At 41.6% G+C, this 25,967-nt stretch overlaps 1 protein-coding gene across 2 annotated transcripts in view; it reads left to right on the top strand.

The window, feature by feature from the left end:
* fhod3b (formin homology 2 domain containing 3b) overlaps positions 1-25,967 on the top strand; it is a 104,379-nt gene that overhangs the window by 75,513 nt on the left and 2,899 nt on the right. Inside the window, exons 6-26 of one of the 2 annotated variants that reach the window (XM_067601772.1) lie at positions 5,478-5,572; positions 6,678-6,789; positions 7,841-7,935; positions 10,106-10,249; positions 10,451-10,698; positions 13,892-13,954; positions 14,986-15,093; positions 15,276-15,410; positions 15,878-15,928; positions 16,790-16,980; positions 17,871-18,425; positions 18,555-19,504; positions 19,843-20,001; positions 20,703-20,885; positions 21,737-21,856; positions 22,770-22,931; positions 23,081-23,271; positions 23,426-23,618; positions 24,680-24,700; positions 25,317-25,503; positions 25,764-25,925. In XM_067601772.1, coding sequence (XP_067457873.1) covers positions 5,478-5,572; positions 6,678-6,789; positions 7,841-7,935; positions 10,106-10,249; positions 10,451-10,698; positions 13,892-13,954; positions 14,986-15,093; positions 15,276-15,410; positions 15,878-15,928; positions 16,790-16,980; positions 17,871-18,425; positions 18,555-19,504; positions 19,843-20,001; positions 20,703-20,885; positions 21,737-21,856; positions 22,770-22,931; positions 23,081-23,271; positions 23,426-23,618; positions 24,680-24,700; positions 25,317-25,503; positions 25,764-25,925 — 4,125 coding nt within the window. The remainder of the gene's footprint in view (positions 1-5,477; positions 5,573-6,677; positions 6,790-7,840; positions 7,936-10,105; positions 10,250-10,450; positions 10,699-13,891; positions 13,955-14,985; positions 15,094-15,275; positions 15,411-15,877; positions 15,929-16,789; positions 16,981-17,870; positions 18,426-18,554; positions 19,505-19,842; positions 20,002-20,702; positions 20,886-21,736; positions 21,857-22,769; positions 22,932-23,080; positions 23,272-23,425; positions 23,619-24,679; positions 24,701-25,316; positions 25,504-25,763; positions 25,926-25,967) is intronic. The other variant, XM_067601773.1, reaches the window with a different exon arrangement.

Below are 25,967 nucleotides of genomic sequence, written 5' to 3' on the forward strand. Positions count from 1 at the left end.
ATATACAGTAAGAGCTGTTTAATTGGCCTGAGTAATAAACTTGTCTTTTTATGGTAGACAGACTCTCAATCTGAATCTAGCTTGAAGCATGGATGCAGTAATGATAAATGCCAGTAACAGAAGGAATTTTCAGCTTTTAACATGATCAAAGTGCCATTAAACACAGTTTCACTACTTTTTTTCAAGACACTAGATTGTGCAGAAAAAAAAAACAACACAAAAGGAATGTATTTTTTTTATTAAAAGCTGCTGTAATCAATATTTTTGTATTAACAATTCATTAAATCACTGTGTGTACTGTGAAAGGAGTCACTCTTTGTGATGAAGCCACAGAGAAGAAAAAACTCTGCGGTTCCCCTCAGTTTACGGAGCATTTTAGTGTCTTTCAGCTTGTTTTGGTTTTATGGCTTGAGACTTTACTGTTTAACTTCACTGTCACGGCTCTCATCAACCCTGTTTTCAGCTGTTTTCAGAGAAAAAAAATTGATAAACCCACTTTGCATACTGCACTATGCAACGTTTTTGACTAGCAGGTGAACATAATGGAGCATTTACCAGCCAAAGACTCAGATATTTCCCTTAAGAGTTGCTGGAGGCCAAAGAAGAGCTAAAGAAGAGTGAATATGGACTTACTTTCATTGAAACACAACTCTAAATGACTACTAATGTTGCGCCATGTCTGCTGTATAAATAGGTACTTGTTTGCTAGCATGTTGGCCATAACACTTTATGAAGTGATAATACTGTGTATCCATTTGTGTTTACAACTTGTTTCACTGCCTCCAGGTGGCCACAACATTCATTAATCATCAAATACTGCTCTAAATATTTACTTTTACAGAGTGGGCAGAACCTACAGTATATTAAACATTATGTAATATTAAAAATGTTTGTCTTAGGCCGGTTGAAGCAAGGTTATTTACAGTCCCCCTCCACTCAAAAATATGTTTTTCTTCTTGTTCCTTCAGTTGGATGTTTGAGCTTCACTGTGCAGAATGATGTATGTGCAGTTTGACACTAGAAGGCTGTTTTCACATTCATCTTCAGAAAGTGGAAAGTTTCTCCGAGCTCACTTAAAATCAGACTTTAAGGGGTGGACCTATGAGCATGATTTGTGAGATCACAACTAGTTTGGAGCCAATCGTGGTCCAATATTCAACGTACAAAAGTGTGATGTGGAAACTTGAAGCCTCCAGTGCACAAACACTGAGAATTGACTTTTCAGTGAAGTAGGAGACATCTTGTGTCCAGCAGGAAAACTTTAGAAATTACCAATATTTACACACTCAGAGATTCTTGAACTTTTAATGAGTTTGATGCAAGATGCCTTAATGTACCTGATCACTCGTTATCAATATTAACTATAAAGAGGACGTGAGAAGCAATAAATTCACAGGTCAATTTTGAGTGATTATCCATGTCACTTCCCGTATGTTCCTAGAATCCAGTGAGGGCAGTAAAATCCACATTTTGAAATTTAAATAATAATAACAGTGATTTTAGTGACATAATAGAACAAGAATCTACGTAAAACGTCTTTGCCAGACCTCGCAGTAAAGCACCTCCGGCTCACGTGGATACAGGGGGAGACCTGTGAGTGCAGCTCCCAGCTAATGCAGAGCATAACAAGATAAGAGGCTCTAAGTTGCCCTGTAAGGGTTGGAGATTTGGCCCCTCTCCCAAAGTCATGGTAAAATAAATGTTGCATGATGACTGACAGTTTGGCTGACCCAGTTTTGATGAATTCCAAAATGTGGTGGACGGGGTTTGTAGAGGGGAAGCTGTTGAGTCAATTTCTTGCATCTTCACAGATAAGGTTGTCTTTATGTTTTTTACAACAACATATGAGTCAGCTGGCTCGTGTTGGTGCTGCCACCCAGACCTCAGACTGCTTCTCACCTCAACAGTGGTCAGGGAGCAGCCCTTCCTGCACATTCCTGGGGCTGTGGAAGATAATTGCTGTGGTTTATGAGAGGGAGAGGCCCTTAAGAAACACTTCCACTCAGTTGCATGAGTTTTCTCTTAGAGTTTCTGGTTCAGACACAGGAATTGGGTCTGTCTCTTCCAGTCAGTAGGTTCTCTTCTGCATCTTGATACCATTCAAATCTTGTATTTACTCTCAAGGCAATGTATGTTAAGTATTGAAAGAAATTGAGTGTGAGAGTGCTGCACAGCTGCCAGACTCCTCATTGAACACTTCCAAGTTTCTTTTAAGCTAAATCTTTCTTCCTCAGCTATCCTTTCCCATAATGGCTTACATTTAAATTCTAATCACTGTGCTTTGAAGGCAGCTCATTGTCTGCCAACATCTCATTACGTGACATACATGCAAAAGGACTGAGCAATGTTATTGTTGTACTTTGTGTGAGGTATTTTAGAGCTGCTCATGATTACTTGAATGGAGGCCCACATTTTTGGCCCCAGATCAGCGCTTGAAGTGGAGGGTGTCCTGTACAGACTCAGCACTCACATGCTCTTCTTATTAACCCTCTTCCAAAGTTATTGATGACTGTCTGTTGTAGAGTTTAAAAACAAATCCCCGGTTCTGGAGCCACAGTCTCAGCTATTTGCTGTTATCCACAAAGGTACAAGGGGGGGGGGGTCGTACACTACGTTATTATGATATGATCACACATTTTAAAGCCTGAATTGCAACCCACAGGTAACTTTTCATTTTCCAGAGCTCTTTCATGACTAATTTAATCACAAGTGTGTGGAAATAAGTTCCATTCGCAGTTCAGAAAAGTGATTGCTTTGAGAGTAATTAGATGTTTCCTTTAAACTGTTTCTGACCAGACTGGTTGCAGTTTCCCATAATGGAAGGTAATTTTATTTTTTTGAAACAGTTACGGTATCGTTTTACCTAACTGTTCACAGGGTAACTGCAGTCCATGTGGTTTCTGGTACTTAAAGTTGAAATGTACATAAATGGCAGCTGGCACTGAATAATTCCATGAAGCAGCAGTTTTAATGAATCTGAGAGAAAAGGTAATGATTGTGTGGTTTCTGGCGTGTTTGCATACCGTATCTTTTCTGTATCTTAGCTGCTCACTAAAATTAAATTCACATATGATATAGACATTCATTCTGATTTTATTTCACTTGGCTGCATGCTCAAGTAAAAGAGAAAACCGTAACCTATCTGTAATATCTTTAAATAACGTCTTATGATAATATGTCAGAATGATCTAAAAGTCATTTCATTATGTGGTAGACTTTGGGAACAATCACTAATGTCTCATCTGTCAGCAGCTGAACATTCATGTTGTGTAATGACACATTTAAAAGCCTCATTAAGGCCACCTATCTTTTCTCACCCCTGTTTTCAATAGACATTCCTCAAAACCTCTGCACACCAGGGCAGATACTGTACACAGGTGCAGCCAAGAGATAAAAGTCTGCGCAGTGATGATACTGCAGGTCAGACATCGGCTACCAATTCAAAAAGAAGCATGTAGCTCATTACTCATCCGGCAAAAGTCACAGCTGTTTGTGTCCTGGTTAGAGATACCATTACTTTTCTCAGAATCCTGTATTAAGAATCACTATAACTCCTTATTTCAGCCACTTTTTAGATGCTAGGAATCTATAGGAATCCATTCTGGACTCAGTAGAGCAGCTGTATGTCATTTCATTACTGCTGTCACTCATCTGTCAGCGGTGGTCCCATACAAAGTGGGGGAGTTACGCGAGAGGGTGACACTCTAGTCTGCACTGACTGAGGGGGTTAATCATGTTTTCATAAACACACTCTGATGTGGTCTGCTTTGATACGCCATATTGTCCGTGCTGCTCACTGCTGTGACACCCGGCTCAGAGCTCGCAGCAGGAGAGGACTGTTAGGAATGCTCTGGCCTGACATGTTGTGAGTAATTAACCCTGATTGATAAAAGATGAACTGCCGCTGCTGCAGCGGGCCGTCAGCATGGGACGCACACACATGCACTCATGCATCTACCCACACACTCTCACGCACCATGCACACACAGCAGCTGCACCTGGGAATTTTGGCTTATCTACAGCGTATTCACGATTTTCATGCCCCTCTAGAGAAGAGGAGAGGAAAAATATATGACAGAAGCTGCAGCCTCTCATCATCAGATGTTATAAGGAGTTGTTTTAAACACAGCAAGAGGAGATTAGATGGGAGTCTTGAAAGGAATTCTCTGCAAGTCTGTTTAAGTATTTTATTTAGTTGTTGTCAGAGATGAAACTTTTGTCTATTGCTCTGTTTTTTTCCAGGATTTTTAACATTACAAAGCACCTGGTGTTTCACCTTTTGCAGCCCATGAATCCTTCAGCTATTAATACATCTCTGAACTTGATCACTATGAACACATCACTTTGCTCATGTTTGTGAAAGGAATTTCATGACTAAACTCTCAGGTGTTTTAGCCCCCTATTCAAATAGGCCTTCCAAAACTGTTCCACTCTCTTATGTTTTTTGCATGTTCATAGTTCTTCTTTTTTCACTGTCAGCTTATGTATCACATTTAGTCGCAGCGGGGTCAAGCTGAGCTCATCCTGTTCATGTGGTCTGCTGAATGCAGTAACTCCCTGTGTGTGGACGGCCACTGAGATGAAGCACTGACTGTAAAAAAAAAAAAAAGGCTACATATTTAAAGGGGCTTTTGTCTGTCCAGCAGTGTTTCTCTCCCTTCCCCCCAGCTCCTTCTTTAACAGAAGCTCTACACTTTTACTGCCCCCCACTGAGATCCCTTGGCTCTTATTTTGTTCTTATTTATGTATCCTGTTACAGATGGAAGTCATGTCAGCATCCAGTGAGGTAGTCTGCTCAAATATTTTCCCTCCAGTCATCTCCATTGACTTGAGGGATGACTGGACGGGTGCTGTTTTTCTTTTTTCTTTTTTTTTTTTTTGGTCTTTGCCTTAAATGTTTTCGAAAAGTTTATCTCCACAACAGCTCCAGTTTCTATGTAGTTTTTAATCATAATGGGGAGAGGACTCTCATTAACACCTTTCACAACAATACACATCTGTTTGTGTGTAGTTGTCTTGGCTACTATGTGTGCATTTGTACACAGCACAGGCAGAAGTTATATAATACATGTATATTATCCTCTTACACACAGTGTGGACTGAATTCTCCCAATGATTTGAAATGAATATTTCATATGTTATTAATTTTAAATTATCTTTTATTTTTATCATACCAGAGATACAGACTACACTCCCTCCAAAACCTCTATATCTTACCTTTCTGTCTGTACTAGATCATTCTTCACACACATATTTCACAATCTAAAGACAGAGAGACTCTGACATTCATGAACAATGTTCAAAACACACAAAAACATGCAGAGTTTACTGTTTTTCTAGTTATTTTGGGTGTTGAACAAGACAAATGTGATGGTCAGTTTTTATAGACATAAAGAATATAACAGAACTGGAACGGTAGATGTTTAACCAAACCCTATCTCTGTCTGTCGATCTCTCTTTTTTTTCTCTTTCTCCAGCTCTTGGACAGATAATGCTGTATGTGGATGGGATGAATGGCCTCATATCTCACAATGAAACGGTCCAGTGGCTTTACAGCCTGGTCGGGTCCAAGGTAAAGAATATGAACATTAATTTTCACAAAGCTCCTCCAGTACAGTAGATGTACTGTAAAAATCAACTCAGCAACACCATCTGTGCACTGACAAATCTGAAATAATCATATACTCTGAAATTTCATACCTCACTGCTTTGTCAACGTGAGCTCATGTCACTGTGGTGAACTCAGCCCTCTAGTGGGCAAATTGTTTCATGTGCAGCAGGCTTGCAGCAGATGAGGGAACTGCATAGCTTCTCCTGCCTCTCCCCAATGTCAGTCTGTTTTGTTTTTTGTTCCTACTAATTAATTTTCTGCCTTCCTGTGTACATTTTGATATAATGTTTGGCATCATCTTTGTTTTTTTTAATCAAAACCTCGTCTTTCCAATCATTTTATGTGGCAAATCTCCATCGTTAACAGTCATTTCGACGATGATGATTTGGGTGTTGCTTGTCTAGTCAGTGTGCTGATGTGGCGGCTGCTCAGAGGCATTAAATTACTTCTCATGGTTTTATTGCCTCTGACATGATGCTGATTTTCACTCCTAGGCAAATTAACATTGACAACTCTGGTTTGTATCAGGCCTTTTACTCTCCTACTCATAGTATTTCTCTCGTCTTTTCACATTTTAGTAAATTTGGGAGTGTATATATCTGTTAGAGGGCTGCTTTAGTTATCTCGCAGTATTTTAAGACTTCTCTCTGTTCCCTGGTCATCATTGCTATGTTTTTATTTTATTCTGATTTCAGCGCTTTTTTTTTAAACTTTTGTGCTGTTGTCACGCTTACAATATGGAAATGCTATGTTGTACAGTGCGTTCCCATGAGCTGTAAAAGGTCTATTTAGTATTGCCTCAACGTCACACATGGCTCTTATCAAACCACTCCAGATGGTTCAGACAGGAAAAGCTTTTATAAGACAATACGATACCACTTAGCATTTGAAATTTCTAAGGCAACACATATTCACACGTGCTGTGTCATGTAGGTCCATGAGTGTGAACAAATACACAAAAGTTTACAGTTGGAATCAAATGGATTGTGTGTTAAGTGCTTGGACTTAGAGGCTGAACTGTAGTTTCTGTATTAACTGTGTTTTTGTTTTGTTTTTCTTTGTGTAGTTCCGTCTAGTGGTGAAGACAGCCCTAAAGCTTCTGCTGGTGTTTGTGGAGTACACAGAGTCTAACGCCACCCTGCTCATAAAGGCTGTGAATGTTGTGGATGCCAAAAGAGGTAAAAGCACACGCAGGCAAACCAGACAGTGAGCAGATAAACAAACTGGTATACCGAACACACTGGTTGTCATTTGTCTCACTGAAAACAATTCAGACGTCTAGATCCATATCTGCAGACAGAGACATCTGTCAACTTTTCAAGACTTTGAATTGATAATTTAATCAGGTGACACTTTTTGATGTTGATATTACATCCAAATGAGTTTTATTTGAATTGTGGGCCTCCCACTGATCAGAAATGATCCAGGATTTGTCTCTGCATCACATCATCAGACCGGTTTTAATCATCTGTTGTTCATCTTAAGAGGAGACTTGTTCAAACTCACCAGTTAACCCTGAGCAGTCAAATATTATAGAAAAAACATGTACATTTCCTCTTTAGGGTAGATTTTTCCATTCAATTCCACCCTTCTAGCTATCCATTTTGGTAGTGCTGTGGTGCTCTTCAGGTGACCGCAGATCACAGACAGTTTCCCATTACACGGTAGTCAGATCAGTTGCCCTGAGCAGCTCCCTGGCCATGCATGGAACGAGGCTTATTGAGAAAGACTGCAACTCTCGCCTGCACTGGGGTTCAGTTACCTGCCACTCTAAAAGCTCCACATTGTGCTGTGGCGTACAACAGGGGGTTGAGCATCAGCGTGCAGGGGTCGGGTATCCCTCTGTCTCAGCTCTGTCTTATCCCGTCACTTCTGCTGTTGCGTAAGAAGACTAAACCTGATCCCCGGTCTCCTGATGAAAAGGAGATGGACTTGACCCTTGTGGCTCAGGCTCAGAGCAGCTTCTTTCTCGTTGGAGATCAAGTCGCCTCTGCTCTGTTTTTCCATTTCCACTTTGCTAAAGACTTTGCAATTCTTTTGATTCCTTGGTGTTGGTGGAGCTACAACAGTTTTTTTACGCCGTAAGATGAGCACATGGACATTATTCAGCCTTTACTATTATCATTCAGTGTCTTTTTAAACCTTGAAGTAAAGGTAGCTGTGTCTAGCTGTTTCGTTTGAAGCTTGTCTTGTGATTTATAATGCGTTGTATGTGTTTTGCTGGTGCAGGCACAAAACTGTGGTCAAATGTCATGGAGATTTTGGATGAGAAGGATGGAGTGGATACAGAGCTGCTGGTGTATGCAATGACACTCATCAATAAGGTCAGTAAATCATTTGCAGCCTTCCTTACATTACTACAGTATCAACAAGCAGTATACCAGTTATTTTCTAACATGATTTGCTCTATTAGCTCCCTCTTTTAGGCCTCTAGCTTCAAGACCCAATTTTCACATTAAAATTAGATTGACATCTGAATATCTGATCTGGATGAGGAGAAAAGTATGCCAATATAAGGTGTAAATGCTCACAGCACAGCAGCATTGTTTCCAAAATGTGATAAGGGGTCTCATTTCTAAAACAGTGCATAGGATCCATAATAAAAGTGCATGCACACAAAAGTGCGTCAAAAAATAATCAGATTTATAAAACCGTGTGTACGCATGAATGCACATATTTTTCCCTTTATAAATCACAGTCCACCTGGAAATATGCGCACCTGGATCAGCCTCATATCTATCCCTCTACACGCCCGCATTCAACCATAAATTGTCAATGCAAAAGTATTCGTGAATATTGATGTACATGTGTTTCTTTAGCCGCACCAATCAGTCTCTCTGTCTTGAGACGGCTGACCAATCAGTGTCAATGGTCAGTGTACGCACCCTTTCGCTCATCACTTGTGCTTGGCCAGCTGCAGAGGAAGGGCCGCAACAGCCGTAAACTGACTTTTACTGTTTTATTTCCACGTTTTTGGACTTCTTGAAGTTATGTAAGGTTGCGTAACACAAAACAACCATGTACAACTTCAATAAACATTCCTCTGGATCATAAAGTCAGACTTCTTTGGTTAAGTTATTACCACACCCTGCAGCAGGCCAGTTCCCAGCTAACCAATTTTAAGTAGTTTTAAGTAACACTCAATATCTACAATAAAATAAACACTGTATTCATTTATATTTACTCCAAAATCCAGCATACAAGTGTTTCTCTAATCTACACAGTCCATATATGAGTGCAGGTAGTGAAGATGTGCTGGGTTAGCTGACTGGAGAAGGCAGCATGTGTGTGGCAGCCATCGTTGTGTCTCCAGTGCACTCGTACTTGGTGATATTTACACAGTATTAGAAGATATTATTAAAAATCTATCAGCACTGTGTTCTGCAATGATTTTTAAGTTACATTTGTTTAAGTTATTTGATGTCACCTTACTACAACTGACGATGACAAGTTCATCAGTTAGTTGACGCGGTTGAGGTGAAAAGGAATCAGTATATTCAGGGTTAATATCGGGGAACAGCAAGCCAGACTTTCCAGGATCCTGCCACCTGCCACATCATTCATTTCAACAGCTGCTATGCTGCTCCTCAACTGACCCTCTCCTCTGTGCTCCGGGTGAGACAGCGCCGATGAAAGCGGACTTTGATTTAAGATTTGAGTTGGCTCATATCTTTTCAAATTGAAAGGTGCTTATGGAATAGTTATGTCTCACTACAAGCACAAGTACAGATAACACTGCAGGTTTGAATGTTTATGATAAAGTGGATCTCTGGAATCAACGCATGATATGAAGTGAAATTAAATGCGTGAGAGGAATACTTATTCAATTAAACACCTCACCATCTGTGACGCTAATTTCCCCCTGTCTCCAAAATGTTCGTACGCATGGGTCAGAGTTCACGTACAGGTGCGCACATTCTCCCATCAAGTTTGTTTTTGTAGATCGCAACTTTTGGGAAGTGGCATATGCCTCTTTGGAACCCCATTTCTTGTGCGAACGCAACAGATCTGCCAGCCCATGTCAACCAATCTGTAGTGTGTGATTGCATTTGAGATGTGTCACCTAGAATAAAATGTTGATGACTGAAAAGTTTTCTATCCATTCATCTAGTGAAGGAGGCAACAAAAGAATCCTGAAATTACCTTCATTAACATAAAAAACTATGTAAAAACTCTACAATATCATTCACATCATTCACATGCCATGTTTTCATTAGTTGACTGAAATTCTGATCTGATTAGACTTGATTCAAAATACAAACATTATAAATCCATTTAAATACTACTGAATGAATTTTATTTAGATAGCATATCTTGCTACAGATCACATTTTCAATACAAGGTTTAAAGAAAACAGATTTAGTGTTTTTACTCCATTCTGTCTCTCAGGTGATCCTTCTCTAACGTTCCAACTTTTCTTTTTCTCTTAACAGTTAATCTGAAACATGACAGAGACATGACAGTATAGAACTTATGTGTGTGCTTATGTTTCAGACTCTGGCAGGCCTCCCAGACCAGGACTCCTACTACGACATGGTAGACTGTCTGGAGGAGCAGAGCATTGAAGCCATGGCCCAGAGACATCTGAGCAGGAAGGGCACTGACCTCGACCTCGTAGAGCAGTTCAACATCTATGAGGTCAGGAAGCCTACACATCATATAACAAACAAGCTTAATGTGGTGTTAACATGCGTCTCATAATAGAGCGTAGGCCACATGACTTCTGACGGGCTGCCAGATGTGCAGTATGTACCAAAAAGTGATGTTCAAGGTTGCTGTTTATGAAGTTTATAAAGCAGTTTATTTACTCAGTTTCTCTGTTCGGCTTCATTGTCCCAGATGACTCTCCGCCATGAGGACGGTGATGAAGAATCTCAGTTGCCTCCTAACGCCCGGAAGGACCGACGTCGGGCTAGTGTCGGGGGCTCCAACGAAAAGCGAGGCCTGGAGAGAAGACGCAGCCGGAGACATTCGCTCCAGAATGGCAGAGGTCCCGCCTCTGCCCCAGCATCACCCAGCAGCCCTCATACTCATACAAGCAGCTTCCTGCCCTTTGGCGGCCAACGTGTTGAAGACATCAGTGAAAGGTGAGGTGAGGGGAGGACAGAGATGGATGGGAAAGTGGAAAAATGGAAGATATCCAAGAAAAAAAAAAAAGACACTTGATCCTTGCTTCCATTTTAGCTTGAACTTGGTTTGATGCTGGTTTTAAAGGGTTCAGCCAGGAGGATTTGTTTTGATCTTGTATATTTTAAACCCTGAGAAATAGCTGCAACAAAAAAAAAAAGGTATCACAGACTATTCCTGCGTCCATGGAGTATTTCGTTTTTTCACTGGGAACAGCTTAACGGCAAGTGTTGTATTATATTTCAGTCTTGGAGAGATGCTTTCACTCTATCCAGAGCCAAAGCAGAGAATTTAATTATATAGTCATTTAAAGAAAGGCGAAGAAGAAACTGCTGCTGCAAAGTGACATTTAAATTAATTTTCCCACTGTCAAAGACATTCTTCTGCCACTGATGGAAATAGGAAGCTTCTGTAAACACATGATATGAACTATCTGCGATCTGTTTCAAGTCACGCTTCCTTCATTGAGAGCGTATTGAACTTAAACTCCACCAAGCCATCAGTTTTATATACCGTCAACCTTTTGTGACTAAACAAACTCAAGGGAAACCGCAACTGGTGATTCAGGCAAGAAGCTAATTGCAATCTCGTTTAATTATACAGTAGCTTGGACTCTGCCCTATAAAAACACCGGGAAAACCTAGTCAGACAGTCCCTATTCATGGAAATTATATTAACCTGTTATTCTGCTTTTTATTATAGGTCATGAGTCATCAGACAAAATTTGGGTTTGAATTTTAAACAGGGAATTACTAAAAGTCTTCCTTTTTGTCTTTAAAATCACCACCGATCACAGCCTTTCCTAGTACCACATTTTCCAATCCCCTATAATTAATAACAAACAGCTTCTTTTTTTTTTTTTTTTTTTTTTTTTTTTAAGTGGCATACCTACTAAAATTTGTGGTAGTATTCAGGTCTTCAGGTATACTTAAATTCAATCCAGCAGGTCATATGATACCAGACTAGTTTCGTCCAGCCCACCACAGGAAATTCAAGCCGCCTTTGAAGATCACCATTTTCCATATTGTTAATGAAATCCAGACAGCCAAGAGGGATGGATCCAAGTAGCAAACCGGCCACAGACTCATGTATGACGATGTATCCCAGACTATCAGTTCAAACACAGAAGATATCTCCTACAGCCCTAACACTGCTTATTGAAATGAATCTTTTTTTTTTTTCTCAATTAGAAGAAGTAGAAGTAATTTTTATTAATGTGACTACAGAAATGTCATTTATGTGTAGTTTGAACTGTTGCCTGTGCCTGTGCGTTGTTAACATTTTGAGATGTCAAGAGAGATTGTTGTAAAAACCTACTAACCTTCTCAATCTTCCGCACTAATAGCCTCTTGCTTTTCTGACAAGCATGCACTGTGTGTGGTGTTTGTCGTTTCTGTGTTGTCTCTCTGGGCTCATTTGCCTCTGTGTGTTTTCATGTTGTCTCTGTCCAACTTCTCTTCCCTCTTGCCTGCCTACATCCTCCCTTTCCTCCTTTCAACCCTCGAACCATCCTCTCGCCACAGAGAAGAGGAAGAGGAAGAGGAGGAGGAGGAGGAAGGAGATGAGGAGGAGGAGGAGGAGGAGGAGGATGAGGAGGACGAGGAAGAGGCAGATGATGAAAGTCATCCAGTCATTGAGTCCTCTAGACAGGGCGCTCACAGGTATTTTAGGATAACTAGTTTGCTAGGTGTGAAACAATCCCCCATTCCCTTTGTATTTCCATAGTTTCTCTGCCATAGTTTCAAAGTATAATTCTGTCCTTCTACCCATCTGGACTCCTGCTCTCTTGTATTTTGTCATCCTAGTGGGGCACCAGCTGTAGCAGACACCCCTAACATGTGTTTGAACTTAAAGTGTATGGCCAGCGTCCTCCCTAAAGCCAGTGACCCTGAAGGGCAGAGAGAATATCTCGGCTTCAAGACCAGGACATCTTCTCCTGTGTCCGTCGCACCTAAACAGAGGACCTTTAGTCCTTGGTCTGCACCTCCCCAGCCACCTGACAGTGTCTTCCCTGTCGCTCTGAGTAAAGTGCCAGGCTCTGCTCACCGTCTGAGCCAATGTCACTGTCAGTCTACCCCAACCACATCCCCCTTTCCTCTCTCACCATCCCCTGACTTGAACCAGAGCCAGGTGTCTGTTGGGTCCAAGGAGAGTGAGACGGGCTCGAAAAGAGAAAGGCACTTCAGGTAGAGCGTAGGAGCTACAGTTCACCTACATGTGTTGCATACGGACTCCCATTATATCTTTTACAATGTCCAAACACACTGTCCTCCCCCCATCACTGATGTCTGTGTCTCTATGTAGCTCACTGTACACTCAGCAGAGACACCCACAAGCATCATCAGAGTAAAAACAGAAATACAAAAATGCTAAAATTCTAAATATTATTTTAAAATGATGCTCTTCATAAGTGCATACCATGAAGTTATTTGTGGTGAACATACTATAGCTTAGTCTCCTCTCCACCTCCTTCATCCTTAAAAAATGTTTTCTTCATCATAGTGAGCATAAGGTCTTTATTTTCCACCAAAAGTGATTTATGTGGCATCTGTCATCTCCAAAGACACACGGTACCAGAAAAAAGGAAAGTCATAATTACTTCCTTTTCTCTTCTCAGTTGCTGGAAACAGTTATTTTGCAGATACTGTATTTACTACTCATCTGTCTTTCATTGTGGCTCTGCACCACACTTAATCCAAGACAAGTCAATAAATTAATTCAAAGTATTAAGGAACTTTTAGTATTAGCATGAGTCATAGTCACTCTTAGTTGTTCACAGTCCTGCAGAGATCTGTTGCAATGGAAACAGGATGGACAGCCACATCTAAACTGGCACAGTAGTTCCTCTGCGTGTGTATCCCTGATGCCATCTAAGAAAAAAATGATTCCCTGTTTTTTATGCAACGGAACATAAAAAGTGATCTAGTTTACAGTAGTTTTCTTGCTTTCTAAATAGCACATGGAATGGGTAAGACTAACAGAGATAATGTCTTGCCCCTGTCGTCTCTGTCGTGTGGTCTTGCAGCCCTTCAACCTTCAACTACTACCTTACTATCTTGTCTGTGTGACTAACACCTTATTCTTTTATCTTTGGAGTGTCTGACCTGACTGTTACTCTCTTTTTTTTTTTTTTACTGTGCCTTCCATCTTCAGTCTGACAGACACAAACAACTCCCCTTCATCTTTCACTGCTAGAAAGCCCTGCTGGGCTGAAAGGTAAGGACAGAAGTCAACAGGTCAACTGTTACAAGAGTGTGCAGAGGCAAGACGCATATTATTTATGAAGCGAAGCCTGCGAGCTAGTTCAAACAGGGCGTACTCCTCTCACAACAGCCTGTATCCAACGCACAGCATCAGTGCTCTGATTGCTCTTTTTCTGCCTGCTTGCTGCCACACCGCTCATCTGAAAGCTATGCTGTCACTTGCTGCTACGGCTGCTGCCACTTCTGCTGCCACTTCTGCTGTTCTTATAGCAATTCAAAAGCCCTGCATCCACCTGTAGGCTCTGAATCTACTTTCCCCTAGGAGGCAAGTTAGTGTCATCGTCCCCACTCCCTGCTGTCCTGAGCATGGCGTTTGCTTGTGGGAGGAGGTCCGAGCCTAGATGCCAAACATTAACATTAACCTTGTACATGTTCTACATTTACATAATAATCTATTCCACATGAGTTGTTTTACTGAACTGACTTTTGAGATGCATTAGTAGTTTCAGGGAGACGTGGACATAGTGAAGTCCACATAAAAGTTTTGTAGCTGTAGCACTAGTAAAAGAACACTAGTTTGTTTTCAATTATTATTCTATCATCTTTGTTAACTGTTTTTATTTACACACAATGTATTGCACAACTTTTCTAGGACAAAATGTGCATGATGCAAATTCCACAGAACAATTACAAGGCCTCTCATAAAAGACTAGGTCTGGTAAAAAGATGAATTTATGAAAGATTGCCCCCATGCACAAGCACGGATAAGCAATGCACCTGCAGGTACCCTTTCAGGGTTTTTGGCATGGATTTCTTTACAGGAAAGTTGTTTAAATTCCAAAGGCAGAGTGCTTAGCAGCATTGTTCTTTTATCCAGCACAGTCATATCTCAGTGTAAACTGCCCTGCAGTATGGCATTGGAATTCACATCGCACCTCGCAGATCCTTGAAGTAATGTCCAGCCCTCTTCTCTGTCTTGGAAAAATATGTTAGAAGAGAACAAAGCATTTATTTTCCCCCTTTTTTATTTTTCCCTTTTTACAGAATAAGTGCCAATGGCACTCCATACCCTGGCAGGCACCAGGCTCCTACATCACCCATCCATCGTTTCACTAGTTCAGCGACTTCCACAGCAGACACCAAACCTGACAGGTTGGCATGTCAACTGTTCCACAGCTAAGGCAGAACATTTTTTGGATATGGCTGTTAAAATGTTACTCACCCCATCTGTAAAGTTCCCTTTGAACAAATGTGAACATATTTAAATGAAAACACAGACTCATCACTCAATGTTATTCATGTTTTCACATATTTTTTGTCTCTTTTGCATGCAGACCTTCCTTAGGGGGCTTGCTAACTTCATCTTTCAGACAACATCAGGAGTCTCTGGCTGCAGAGAGAGAGAGGAGGCGCTTGGAAAGAGAGGAGCGTCTGCAGAGGATCGAAAGGGAAGAGAGGAACCGCTTAAAGTCAGTCTCAACTTACAAATCAGACACAGCTACTGTCAGAGCACTGTATGACTTCATATCAGAGTGGCAATATTATTTCTTTAAATTGTATCATGGGTAGCTACACAGCCAATGAAGACATTCGAATTGACCTTTGAAATTTTGAGAAACATGTGGCTCTAGTCTTGAGTCAAACTCATGAGAGCTGGGTTGTGTCTCTTGTTAAGGCTCATATATAGATAGTGAATCATGGCAGGAGGACCTGGGTAGCAGCTTGGTCAGCTCAGGTGTATTGCCTTAGCATATTATATTGCTCAGTTTTATTTCTTTGTGCTTAAAATATAATTTTCAGTTATGCAATCATCACATTTAATATCCACATAAAATGCAAACAGATATAAAAAAAATAATTTATCCATATTATGTTCTAAATTTTCTCTTTATCACTCTCTTCTGGCTGTTTCTGTCTTTCTACATTTTTGTCTCAGTCAAGATTATGTAGACAAGAGGGATGAAGTAAGACAAGCCAGAGAGGAAAGGTGAGTAAACTTTCATAACTTTCATACTTTCACATGGATTCACAATAATGCTCCAGTTGTGAAGATACATAAAAAACAAAGGAGATTTGTAAATGCTTTGAGATCCTCTTCTAAAATTGATAGCAGATGTAAAGTGCATTACACCCAGCGTCAGGCTGAATTATAGGTGTCAGGGCCCCTCTAGGCCTGCTCACCATTAAGATATCCCAACGTTAACAGGACAAGTGTGTAATTGTGTTTTGGCTTCGATCTGGTCCAGTTGTCTCCCAATGACTTCATCTGTATGTTTTATAGCTTATTCTTACCTCCATCACCTATTTCACCCCTGTGAACTGGAATGTGCTTCTGGTTCAGTGTACTGAGATCAGAAAACACTAGCCAGAAACGTTTAATGACACTTTGGAAACTTTGAAAAAGGATTTCATCAGTCATCATTTGAGTCCCTCCAGTAATGAGATTACAACTCCGTTTTTCCATAATTACCCAGGAATAAGACAAACCTGTCATGACTGTTAACAGCATAAATGCCGACATCATAGCTAGTGTTCACTAAAACCCAACTGAATTTTTCATCACTGTTGGATGAAATCCTCATATCTCTAAAAAGTTATCTTCTCAGGAGGTTGAATTTTTTGAATTTGTGAATTTCTTAGAAAAAAAATCATAGAATGAGGATGGTATAATCCCTTCAATTGCAGTTGTAATATTTTCACATGATAGTCAATAAGTTTCTGTTAAATTATACCACAACTATCGAATTGGCTGAACTAAGATTTGAACAGTTGCTAACTTTTAGTGCGGATCAGCACACATCTAAACCACAGCGCGCAGACATCTAGAAGCTACTCTTTGCTGTTGCAGGTACAAGGCTGTGGAGAGGCTAGCTGCAGAGGAGTTTGAGCGGGAGCGACCCAGAGCGCCAACAAGAGGACGGACAGAGATCACTTTGTGTTTGAGTTCCAACCCTGCCAGCCGCTCTGTATCTCGCTCTGCCACACCCTCATCCATCATCTCACAAGAAGACACGGTCGCCAGCGCACAGCAGACATCGGGTAAATGGTGTTTGCCAACCATTTATTCATCATTAGCACTTGAGAGATATGAGCATGAATGGACTGTAATGTTGGCTTACAGAGCTGGCAGAGACAATACAAACTGTCAGTGCACCTGTCACACACACAGGGCTCGGCATTAACACTTGCAGGGTGATTATAGTGCTGAAATTTGATTCAGCTGCACTTCTTATTATTGAGAATAACTCCCTGTGTCTAGAAATACAAGTCAAAGTGTATATGTGAAACAGGGTTATTGTCAGAGAAAAGATACAGAGATTTTGAGTGTGTAAGTGTGTCTAAAGAGGGTGAAGAGTGGTTATGAGGAGGTGGAGGTGCACATATACTTCTAAATTTCCTACATTTGAAATAGCTTTAATGAGATCCTGATAAAACAGCCTCAGTGACTTAAAGGTAATTTGTCATGGCTGCAATGAAAAAAAGCTTTGTTTCTTGTGTAATTCTGGACATTTTGCAGAAGAAAAAAAAGATTTTCCTTTTATTTTTTACCTACCTATCAAATATAGTAGCTGTTTTTTTTAAACGTACTTAGTTGGTGTCTACTAAAGAGAATATTTAAATATAACTATTTTTCTCTCAGGAGTTGTAAACTCTCTCAGAGCCAGTAACGCTGAGAGTTACAGTCATGTTGTACGGTCATGAGCCATGGTAATAGAATTTGATTGCTTTTTGAATTACTTTTAAAGTCTGGAACCGTAAGTTGAGTTTAGACAATTTCTCACTGCAATTAAGGACATGTCAGGAAACAATTTAAAGCTCTTTTAATCATAAACGAAGAATGTCTCTGAAGACTATCAGATAATGTACAGTCACATAACTGAAGTACTTAAAGTAACTTTTTTTTTTCCACGTTCTGATTTCTCTTCCAGGAACAGAACACATCTCAGAGCCAAACCTTGACCCACAGACCAGAACCAAAAGCCCAGCGCCAGAGTTAACAGTATCAGAACCTTCCCCCACACCTCCTCCTGAGCCAGACAAGCAGCAGACTGAGACTGAGTCGCCTGCAGAGACGGAGGATGTTGATGAGACTCAGTCTGACCAGAGTGTAATTGCGGAGCCAGCAGCAGACGAACAGGCAGGCACAGAGAAAGAAGAGAGGCGAGAGCAGGAGAAGCTGGAGGAACAGAAACAGTGCATGAATGAGGGAGACGTAGAAGAGCAGGTGGAAGAAGCGGAGGTAGCCGATGTAGCGGAGGTGGCAGAGACAGAAGTGGAGGTGGATGTTGAGTTAGAGGAGGGGTTAGAGAAGGAGCAGCCGATGGAAAGGGATGTAGAAGACAGTGTAATGCTGAGTGAGAAGGAGAGACAGAACGAGGAAGTGAATGAGAAGGACAACTGCTCCGCATCCAGCATCTCCTCTACGAGTAGCACTCTGGAGAGGGAGGAGCGGGAGGAGAAACTCACCAATGACATTGAAGCAGGTATGATTTGGTGCTGATTTCACATGCTTTGATAATCATCCATGTATATCTATCAAAGGGATGTTGAATGAGAAAGTGTGTCCAAACTTTTGACTGGTACTATATGTCAAATTGTTTCCACAACAACAGGCCAATGGACGCAGTGCATTAAAGATGCAGATGTGAACGACCAGTGCAACAAAATACTCAATAGCAAGCGCTTCATGCTGGACATGCTCTATGCTCAGAAGGCGACCAGCAAGGATGAAGAGAATGTAGGTGAGACAGAGAAAGAAAACTGTAAATGTGAGAAGGAGACAGAGGTCAGTGACTCTTCTGTGGCGAGCCTGGCCAGCAGGATCTCCACACTGGAGGCTCACAGACAGGCCAGAGAAGAAAATGTGAAAAAACTGGAAGTCGGGCATCTGGACAACCAGGGCAGTGTCCGAGCAGTGGCGGAGAAATTTGGAGATTTGGTCAAAGGCCTATCATCTCCTCCTGAGGTGGAGGCCTCAAAAGAGCAGCAGCAGCAGCAGCAGCAGCAGCAGCAACAGCAGCAGACTGACAAATCATCAACTGCTGTCTCATCAGCTTTACCCCCGAAGAAAGAGTCAGACTATATCTGGGATCAGCTGATGGCCACACCCAGGGAGCTACGGATCAAAGAAATGGACTTCACAGACCTGAAGGATGAGGATGACATGGATATTTTAGATATGGACAACGTGATGGGGTCGGGCGATCTTTTACCACCACCTCCTCCTCCCCCGTGCAACGCTGCCCTACCGCCACCCCCGCCCTTGTTCGGGTGCCCCCCACCTCCTCCCATCCTCGGCAAAATGATGCCCCCACCTCCACCATTCATGGCCCCCATCCCTCCACCTTCCCCTCAACTGAGTCGAGGGGAGGTGCCTCTCTTCCAGAAGAAGAAGAAGACCATCCGTCTCTTCTGGAACGAGGTGCGTCCCGTGGACTGGCAGTGTAAGAGCCATAAATTCTGTAAGGAGTCCCTGTGGTCCAAACTGGAGCCAATTAAACTGGACACGTCCAAACTGGAGCAGCTGTTTGAGTCCAAATCCAAGGAGCTGCCTGTTACAAAGGTAACTTATTGTCGAACTTACAGTAGAACCATGCAGTATTAATATATTTTTCATAACCAGATTAATGTTGCAGCTCTGATTTGTCAAGGTTCCTTTCCCATAGTTCAGGACTTCCTGCTACCAGGAAATGTATTTGAAATGGATTATTTTGTGAATTTAGTGTGGCTAAACTACTGGTGTCTTACATAAATGAGGTTATCCGGTGAGCAAATAAGCATGACAATATTAGGAAGAGGCAGGAGATCACATCAGGATACAGGAATGAAAATGATGAATTGTCTTGTTTTGTATGTGTTTGTTGTCTAATATGCACCATTTAACCCTTGTTTGTCTCATAGAAAGCTGCAGTTGATGGCAAACGACAAGAAATCATAGTCCTGGATTCCAAACGAAGCAACGCAATAAACATCGGCTTGACTGTCTTACCCCCTCCTCGCACCATCAAGACAGCTATCCTCAACTTTGATGAGTACGCACTGAACAAAGAGGGCATTGAGGTAAGCAGTTTTTAAAGAGATTTTGTTTTAGGATGAATACAGTACAACTAAATTTGTGCTCCATATTATTACAGTAAGTACTGTCTAGTGTAGTCCCATCAAATAAAAACCCATTCAAGCTCACAGGATCCAAAGTAAACATGGTTTTCTTGAATGATATTTACCCAGCATGGGTTGACCACAATGTTGACATATCATGTGATTTTCTGGCTGCACGGCTGTTTTCATATAATTAATCACAGTGATGATTAAAAGGTAGCTCCACATGCATATTTTCAGGTCTTTATAAAAACCATACTGTAGGCTTTTGAGGGGCTGCACATCAGCAGATAATGATGAATGTTGCATCCCTTTGGTATTATATAACCTGCCGTTTTCAGAGCTTCTCCTTGAGTTCAGAGGAGAGGAGTATTCCTTTCCGCCTTTTGCCTCTGGAAGTATTTTCAGCCAGACGACAAGCGTAAGGTTGAAAGTTCAGATGTCACACAAGTCTGTGGGAAAGCTGGAAACATCTTAGATAAACAGAGCTGGAAATGTCAGAATCAATTTGTTTCCTCTCCCTCTTTATGATTTACTCCCTGACATATTGTGTAAAAGTTTTGCGCAGGCATTGAAACATTTTTGATATGCTGACTTGATGAATGAGCCGGTAAGACTTTCCCTTCCCCTCCCCTCCTCTCATGTCTCCATCCCACCCCTAGAAAATCCTGACGATGATCCCCACAGAGGAAGAGAAGCAGAGGATCCAGGAGGCTCAGCTGGTCAACCCTGATATCCCCTTGGGCAGCGCTGAGCAGTTCCTTCTCACCCTCTCCTCCATCACAGAGCTGTCTGCTCGCCTGCAGCTGTGGGCATTCAAGATGGACTATGAGCTTATTGAGAAGGTTATTCCTGTTCACTCTTGAGTCCGTGCAGATTAGGACTGAACTATTTTGACTGATACTGCATGATTTACATTATTAGAGGGAATGATGATTTATACATCATTATTCTCATTTAAAAACATATTAAAATGATTACGGTGTGATCTGTACCAAAGATGTTTTCTTAAGTCTGTAGAATACGATGCACAAATGGTATTTTGACACACATTTCTCCTTAAATTTTGCGCCTCCTGCAATTTGAAAATTGCAGTAGGCCATATTGCGATTTCGATAAAATTTGGATTAATTGTTTAGCCCTAATGCAGATACATCACACCTTGGCCAGCTATATAAGTAAGTAAGTAAGTAAAACAATTAGAATTGGACGCTTTAAATTGAATCATGAATTAAAGGAATAGTTTGATATTTTGGGAAATATACTTATCCGCTCTTGCAGAGTGTTAGATGAGAAGTTTATCGCTCTGACGTCTGTACGGTAAATATGAAGTTTGGAAACAAATATGAAGGCTGGAAACAGCAAGAAAAGGCAAAAAAATCTGCTCACTAATTAACACATCATGTCTCGTTTGTTTAAACACTTATTGTGGTTTTATGGGAGTTTATGTGTGGGACCATTTCTTTGGCGGGCGCAATGACTGTGGGCAGAGTCCGGCTAGCTGTTTCTAGTCTTTAAGTTAAGCTAACAGCTGCTGGCTGTAGCTTTATATTTACCGTACAGATGTGAGAGAAGTATCAATCTTCTCATTACTACGTAATCAAACATCCTCATCAGGGAAAAAAAAGAGCAGAATTCTTTGGAAATATATGAACTAGCAAATATAGATAATGTGTGTCTTTTTATGCTCTTTTAGGAGGTAGCGGAGCCTCTTCAGGATCTTAAAGAAGGGATGGACCAGTTAGAGAAAAACAAAACACTCCGCTACATCTTAACCACGTTGCTGACCATCGGCAACTTCCTCAACGGCACTACCGTGAGTAACCCTCAAGACATATATACGGCTTAGAGGTTCCTCTTTTTTTTTTCCACTTTCTCTCCCGCTATGTCTCTAACTCACTTCCTCTGTTTCCTTTCTTGCTCCTCCTCCTCCCTCAACTCCCCCGACAACATATTTATTTGGCAAGGATAACAGTGGACTCTCTGTGTGTTAAAGAATGTGCTGTGTGCTGCCTGACTGTCTGCACCGGACACTGTCCTTCTACAGTAAAAAAAAGCTCGTCCAGGCCTCTGCTGAACCTGGCTCTGTCTGTCTGAGAAGAAAAAAGGAGGGAGATTGTGTGATTGTGTTTTCTGGAAGTTTGTGTTTGGTTGTGTGGAACTTGCATCTGTGTCTCAGACTGCTTTTTTTTTTTTTTTTTTTGTCTCGCTTTGTGATGGGGGTTTCTGTGGCCTTGCGTGTTCCCTTTGTGTGCATGCATCTATGTGTTAAGTCTATGAATGAGTGTGTGTGTGTGTGTGTGTTTGAACCTTACAAGAGCCAAACATGCAAAAGGAAAACATAAGTCATCAACATCAAAACAAGTAGTTCCCGTAAATAATGGCTGCATTTATATTTTGCAGTAAGCCATTTAAAACTGGCAGAAGAACAAGGGAGATCCTGTTAGGATTATGTCTTTCATGATATGTTCTGGCTTTTTTAGCTCCGCTGTGGTGAGCAGAACAATCGGTCGGGTCTGAAGTAGATTGTGGTTTCTGATAATCACAGCCTAATGAATCTACATATCTGCTCGGCGCACTCCATTGAGTCCCTTTTTCTGACTGTGCCAGAAAGGAAATTCACCGCAATTTGGTCCTCTAGTCGGGGCTCTTGATTGTTAATTTCAGACAGTTGTTTCTGCCGCTCTTCCTGAGTGTGTTGCTGTGTGTGTGTGTGTGTACATCTGTAGGCTAAAGGCTTTGAGCTGAGTTACTTGGAGAAAGTCCCAGAGGTGAAGGACACAGTTCACAAGCAGTCCCTGCTGCACCATGCCTGCACCATCGTGGTGGAGAAGTTTCCAGACAGCACTGACCTCTACTCCGAGATAGGAGCTATCACCCGCCTGACAAAAGTTTGAATTATTCACTTTTTTTTAAAAAAAACTCATGAAACGATTTCTGCAAAGCGTCAGTTTGTGTTTTTAAACACATTTTTAGTAGCAGCAGTCGCAAATGTCACCAACCATCTGTAGTGAGTTCTGTTCTGTGGTATTGTTGTCAGGTGGATTTCGACCAGCTTCAAGACAATCTGGCCCAGATGGAGCGAAGGTGCAAAGCATCATGGGATCACCTCAAGGTCATTGCGAAACATGAGATGAAACCAGCATTGAAACAAAAAATGTCAGACTTCCTTAAAGACTGTGCGGAGAGGATTATTATTCTGAAGATCGTACATCGAAGAATACTCAACAGGTACGTTCAGTTATAGACCGAATGAGTCTGTTTTCTTGCATTTTTCCAGGATTAAATACACTGTCAATCTATTTATTTCTGTTTCAGTGTCAGTGCAATTTCTTTGTGTTTGTTCATGTTGACAGTGATGTGATTTTTCATTACACATCTGCAGGTTTCACGCCTTTCTGCTATTCCTGGGTCATCCGATATACGCGGTACGTGAGGTCAGCATTCATCGCTTTAGCAAGATCCTGAGTGAATTTGCCCTGGAGTATCGCACAACACGAGAGCGCGTGCTACAACAGAAACAGAAGAGGGCCAACCACCGAGAGAGGAACAAGACCAGGGGAAAAATGATAACAGATGTAAGTGGTCTTCACCACAAGCAAGGGTCACATGTACACTTTCTCCATTTCCTGATCCTCGTCTTTGTTTGGTTTGTACTTTCTCAATTTTATGAAACAATATGAACAATCCCCAGATGCTGGTTATATCCATAATCTGGTTAAGGCACCAAATGTGGCCGTCTCTGACAGACATGGCATACATTTGTGATGACATCAGCATAGTTCCTCTGTCTTCGTATGTATAGGTTACTGTAACAACAATCAGTGAGTTGTTTTTAGTGTATCCCATTCTGTAGCTGCAGCAGGCTAAGAAAGGCCAGTGCAAACACCTCCCTGTATGATTAAAATCCCTTAAACCCCGAGGAGTCGGCTGCTCAGAGTGGACTCCACAGCGAGCCTTGGCAGGGGCCCCTCTCTCTTCAAAGGGACCCTAATTCAATCACTGTGTGAAAATTCAAACCTTTGGATGTTCCTAAAGGAGAAATAACAAGGTCCACACCTTAACCACACTCTTACAAAGATGTTCAATCAAATGTGCTCTCTTCTTCCACAGCTTGCATCCATTTTCAATGTGTTTTATGCTATTACACATTTATAGTATATTGCTGATAGGGGGTGTAAACCTCATAGCCGTTTTGAAGTTTAAAGGAATAGTTAGACATTGTTGGACCTTTTTTTGCTTTCTTGCTGAGAGTTAGATGAGAAGATTGATTCCACTCTCTCATCTCTCTATTCACTATGACGCTGCAGCCAGAGCCAGGCTAGCCGTTTCCCCCTGTTTTCAGTCTTTATGCTAAGCTAAGCTAACTGTCTGCTGGCTCCAGCTTCATATTTACTGTACAAACATGAGAGTTCTATTGATTTTCTCATCTACCTCTGGCATGAAAGCAAGTAAGAACTATTCATTTAATGTTTACAATACAAATCAAAGATTAGGTGCCTCTTTGTGGTTTGAGAAACAACCTCAGGGTTTGTGAGACCAACTTTGTGGTTACATTTTGTATATATATGATAACAGCTGTATACTGTTCTTACAACACACTTCACAGCATTTTTCCCCATTTCCCTAATCTCTGTAGAGTGAGGATGAAGATGGTGAGGTAGGAGGTGACTTTGTGTGCAGTCAAGTGCATGCAAACCTCGTGATTAACATTCAAACAGACTTTGTTGTTGTAACTTTGAACAATAACGGGTGCGTTTACATTTTGTGCATTAACAAAGGACGTGTCATTAGTCAGACTGACGGGTTCTGTGTGTGTCTGCGTGACCTCACATGAATGAGGAAGCTCGACAGCGATGACAGCGAGGTGTTTGCATGCTGTCGGCAGGAGTGTTGAGTGAATCTCACTGGAAGGAGTCACAGCTACTTCCTGGTAGAGATTAATGGACCTCAGGAGGACTCAAAGTTTGACTTTTGAACCTGAATGAGATTCATATGTCCAACATACGTAGCTCACACTCGCATGTCTGCATTGTTGAAAGGTACAGTCATGGAGAAAAGGGAGATTGTTGCCTCGTTGTTTACTTACAGAATAAACAGTGTATCTGGAACTTGTGACTCTTTGAAATAACTAACTGTTCTTATTTTAGGCTGGAAAATGCTGCGTCATAGTAAAAATTAACCAGTGTAACCAGAGCATGGCCGTGATTCGCACCATCTCCTACTAAGAAAAATGTCAGATATCATAATCTTGTGTCCTCCCCGCTCCCCTACAGAGTGGTAAATTCGGCAACGGCCCACCAGACGCACAGGAAAGCCAGCCTCAGGGTATCCAGTACGCTGAAGATGCAGCTGAACACGAGAACATGAAGGCCGTGCTGAAGAGCAGCCTGCAGGGCGGAGAGAGCGGAGTGTCAACGGTGCCGGGCCTCCGTACACGCACCAGAGCCAGCAGCACTAGAGGTCAGCCTCATAAACGTGCTACACTGTTACAGCACCTACGTAACTTTCATATATTTATATAATCTCATCATATATCCAGAACACTGAGATTAGTTCTCCTATGTGGGTGTACAGTAACAGCTTCAGGAGCCCTGAAGAAGCAATCAATCTCACCTCAAGGTCCATTTAGTAGCTGTTGCGGAGCGTTCAGTCATATCCCACGAGCTTCATTATTTAGCCTGCTGTTTTCTTATCCGTTCTGTCTTTATTTTATTTTTCAGGGCGTGTCCCCCCATGGTGCACTAGCAGTGACGACCCAGTGAACTGCACAGATGATACAGCTGATGAGATCATGGAGAGGATAGTTAGGTCAGCCACTCAGGGGCCCAGCCAGCGGACGCAACCTCGAGAGAGGAGGCGCTCCCGAGCCAACCGAAAATCATGTGAGTTACGAGAAGCATCGGACGAGCGCCTTAATTCGTTCT

Source organism: Thunnus thynnus, chromosome 10 (assembly GCF_963924715.1).
Source record: "Thunnus thynnus chromosome 10, fThuThy2.1, whole genome shotgun sequence".
NCBI classification, from domain to species: domain Eukaryota; kingdom Metazoa; phylum Chordata; class Actinopteri; order Scombriformes; family Scombridae; genus Thunnus; species Thunnus thynnus.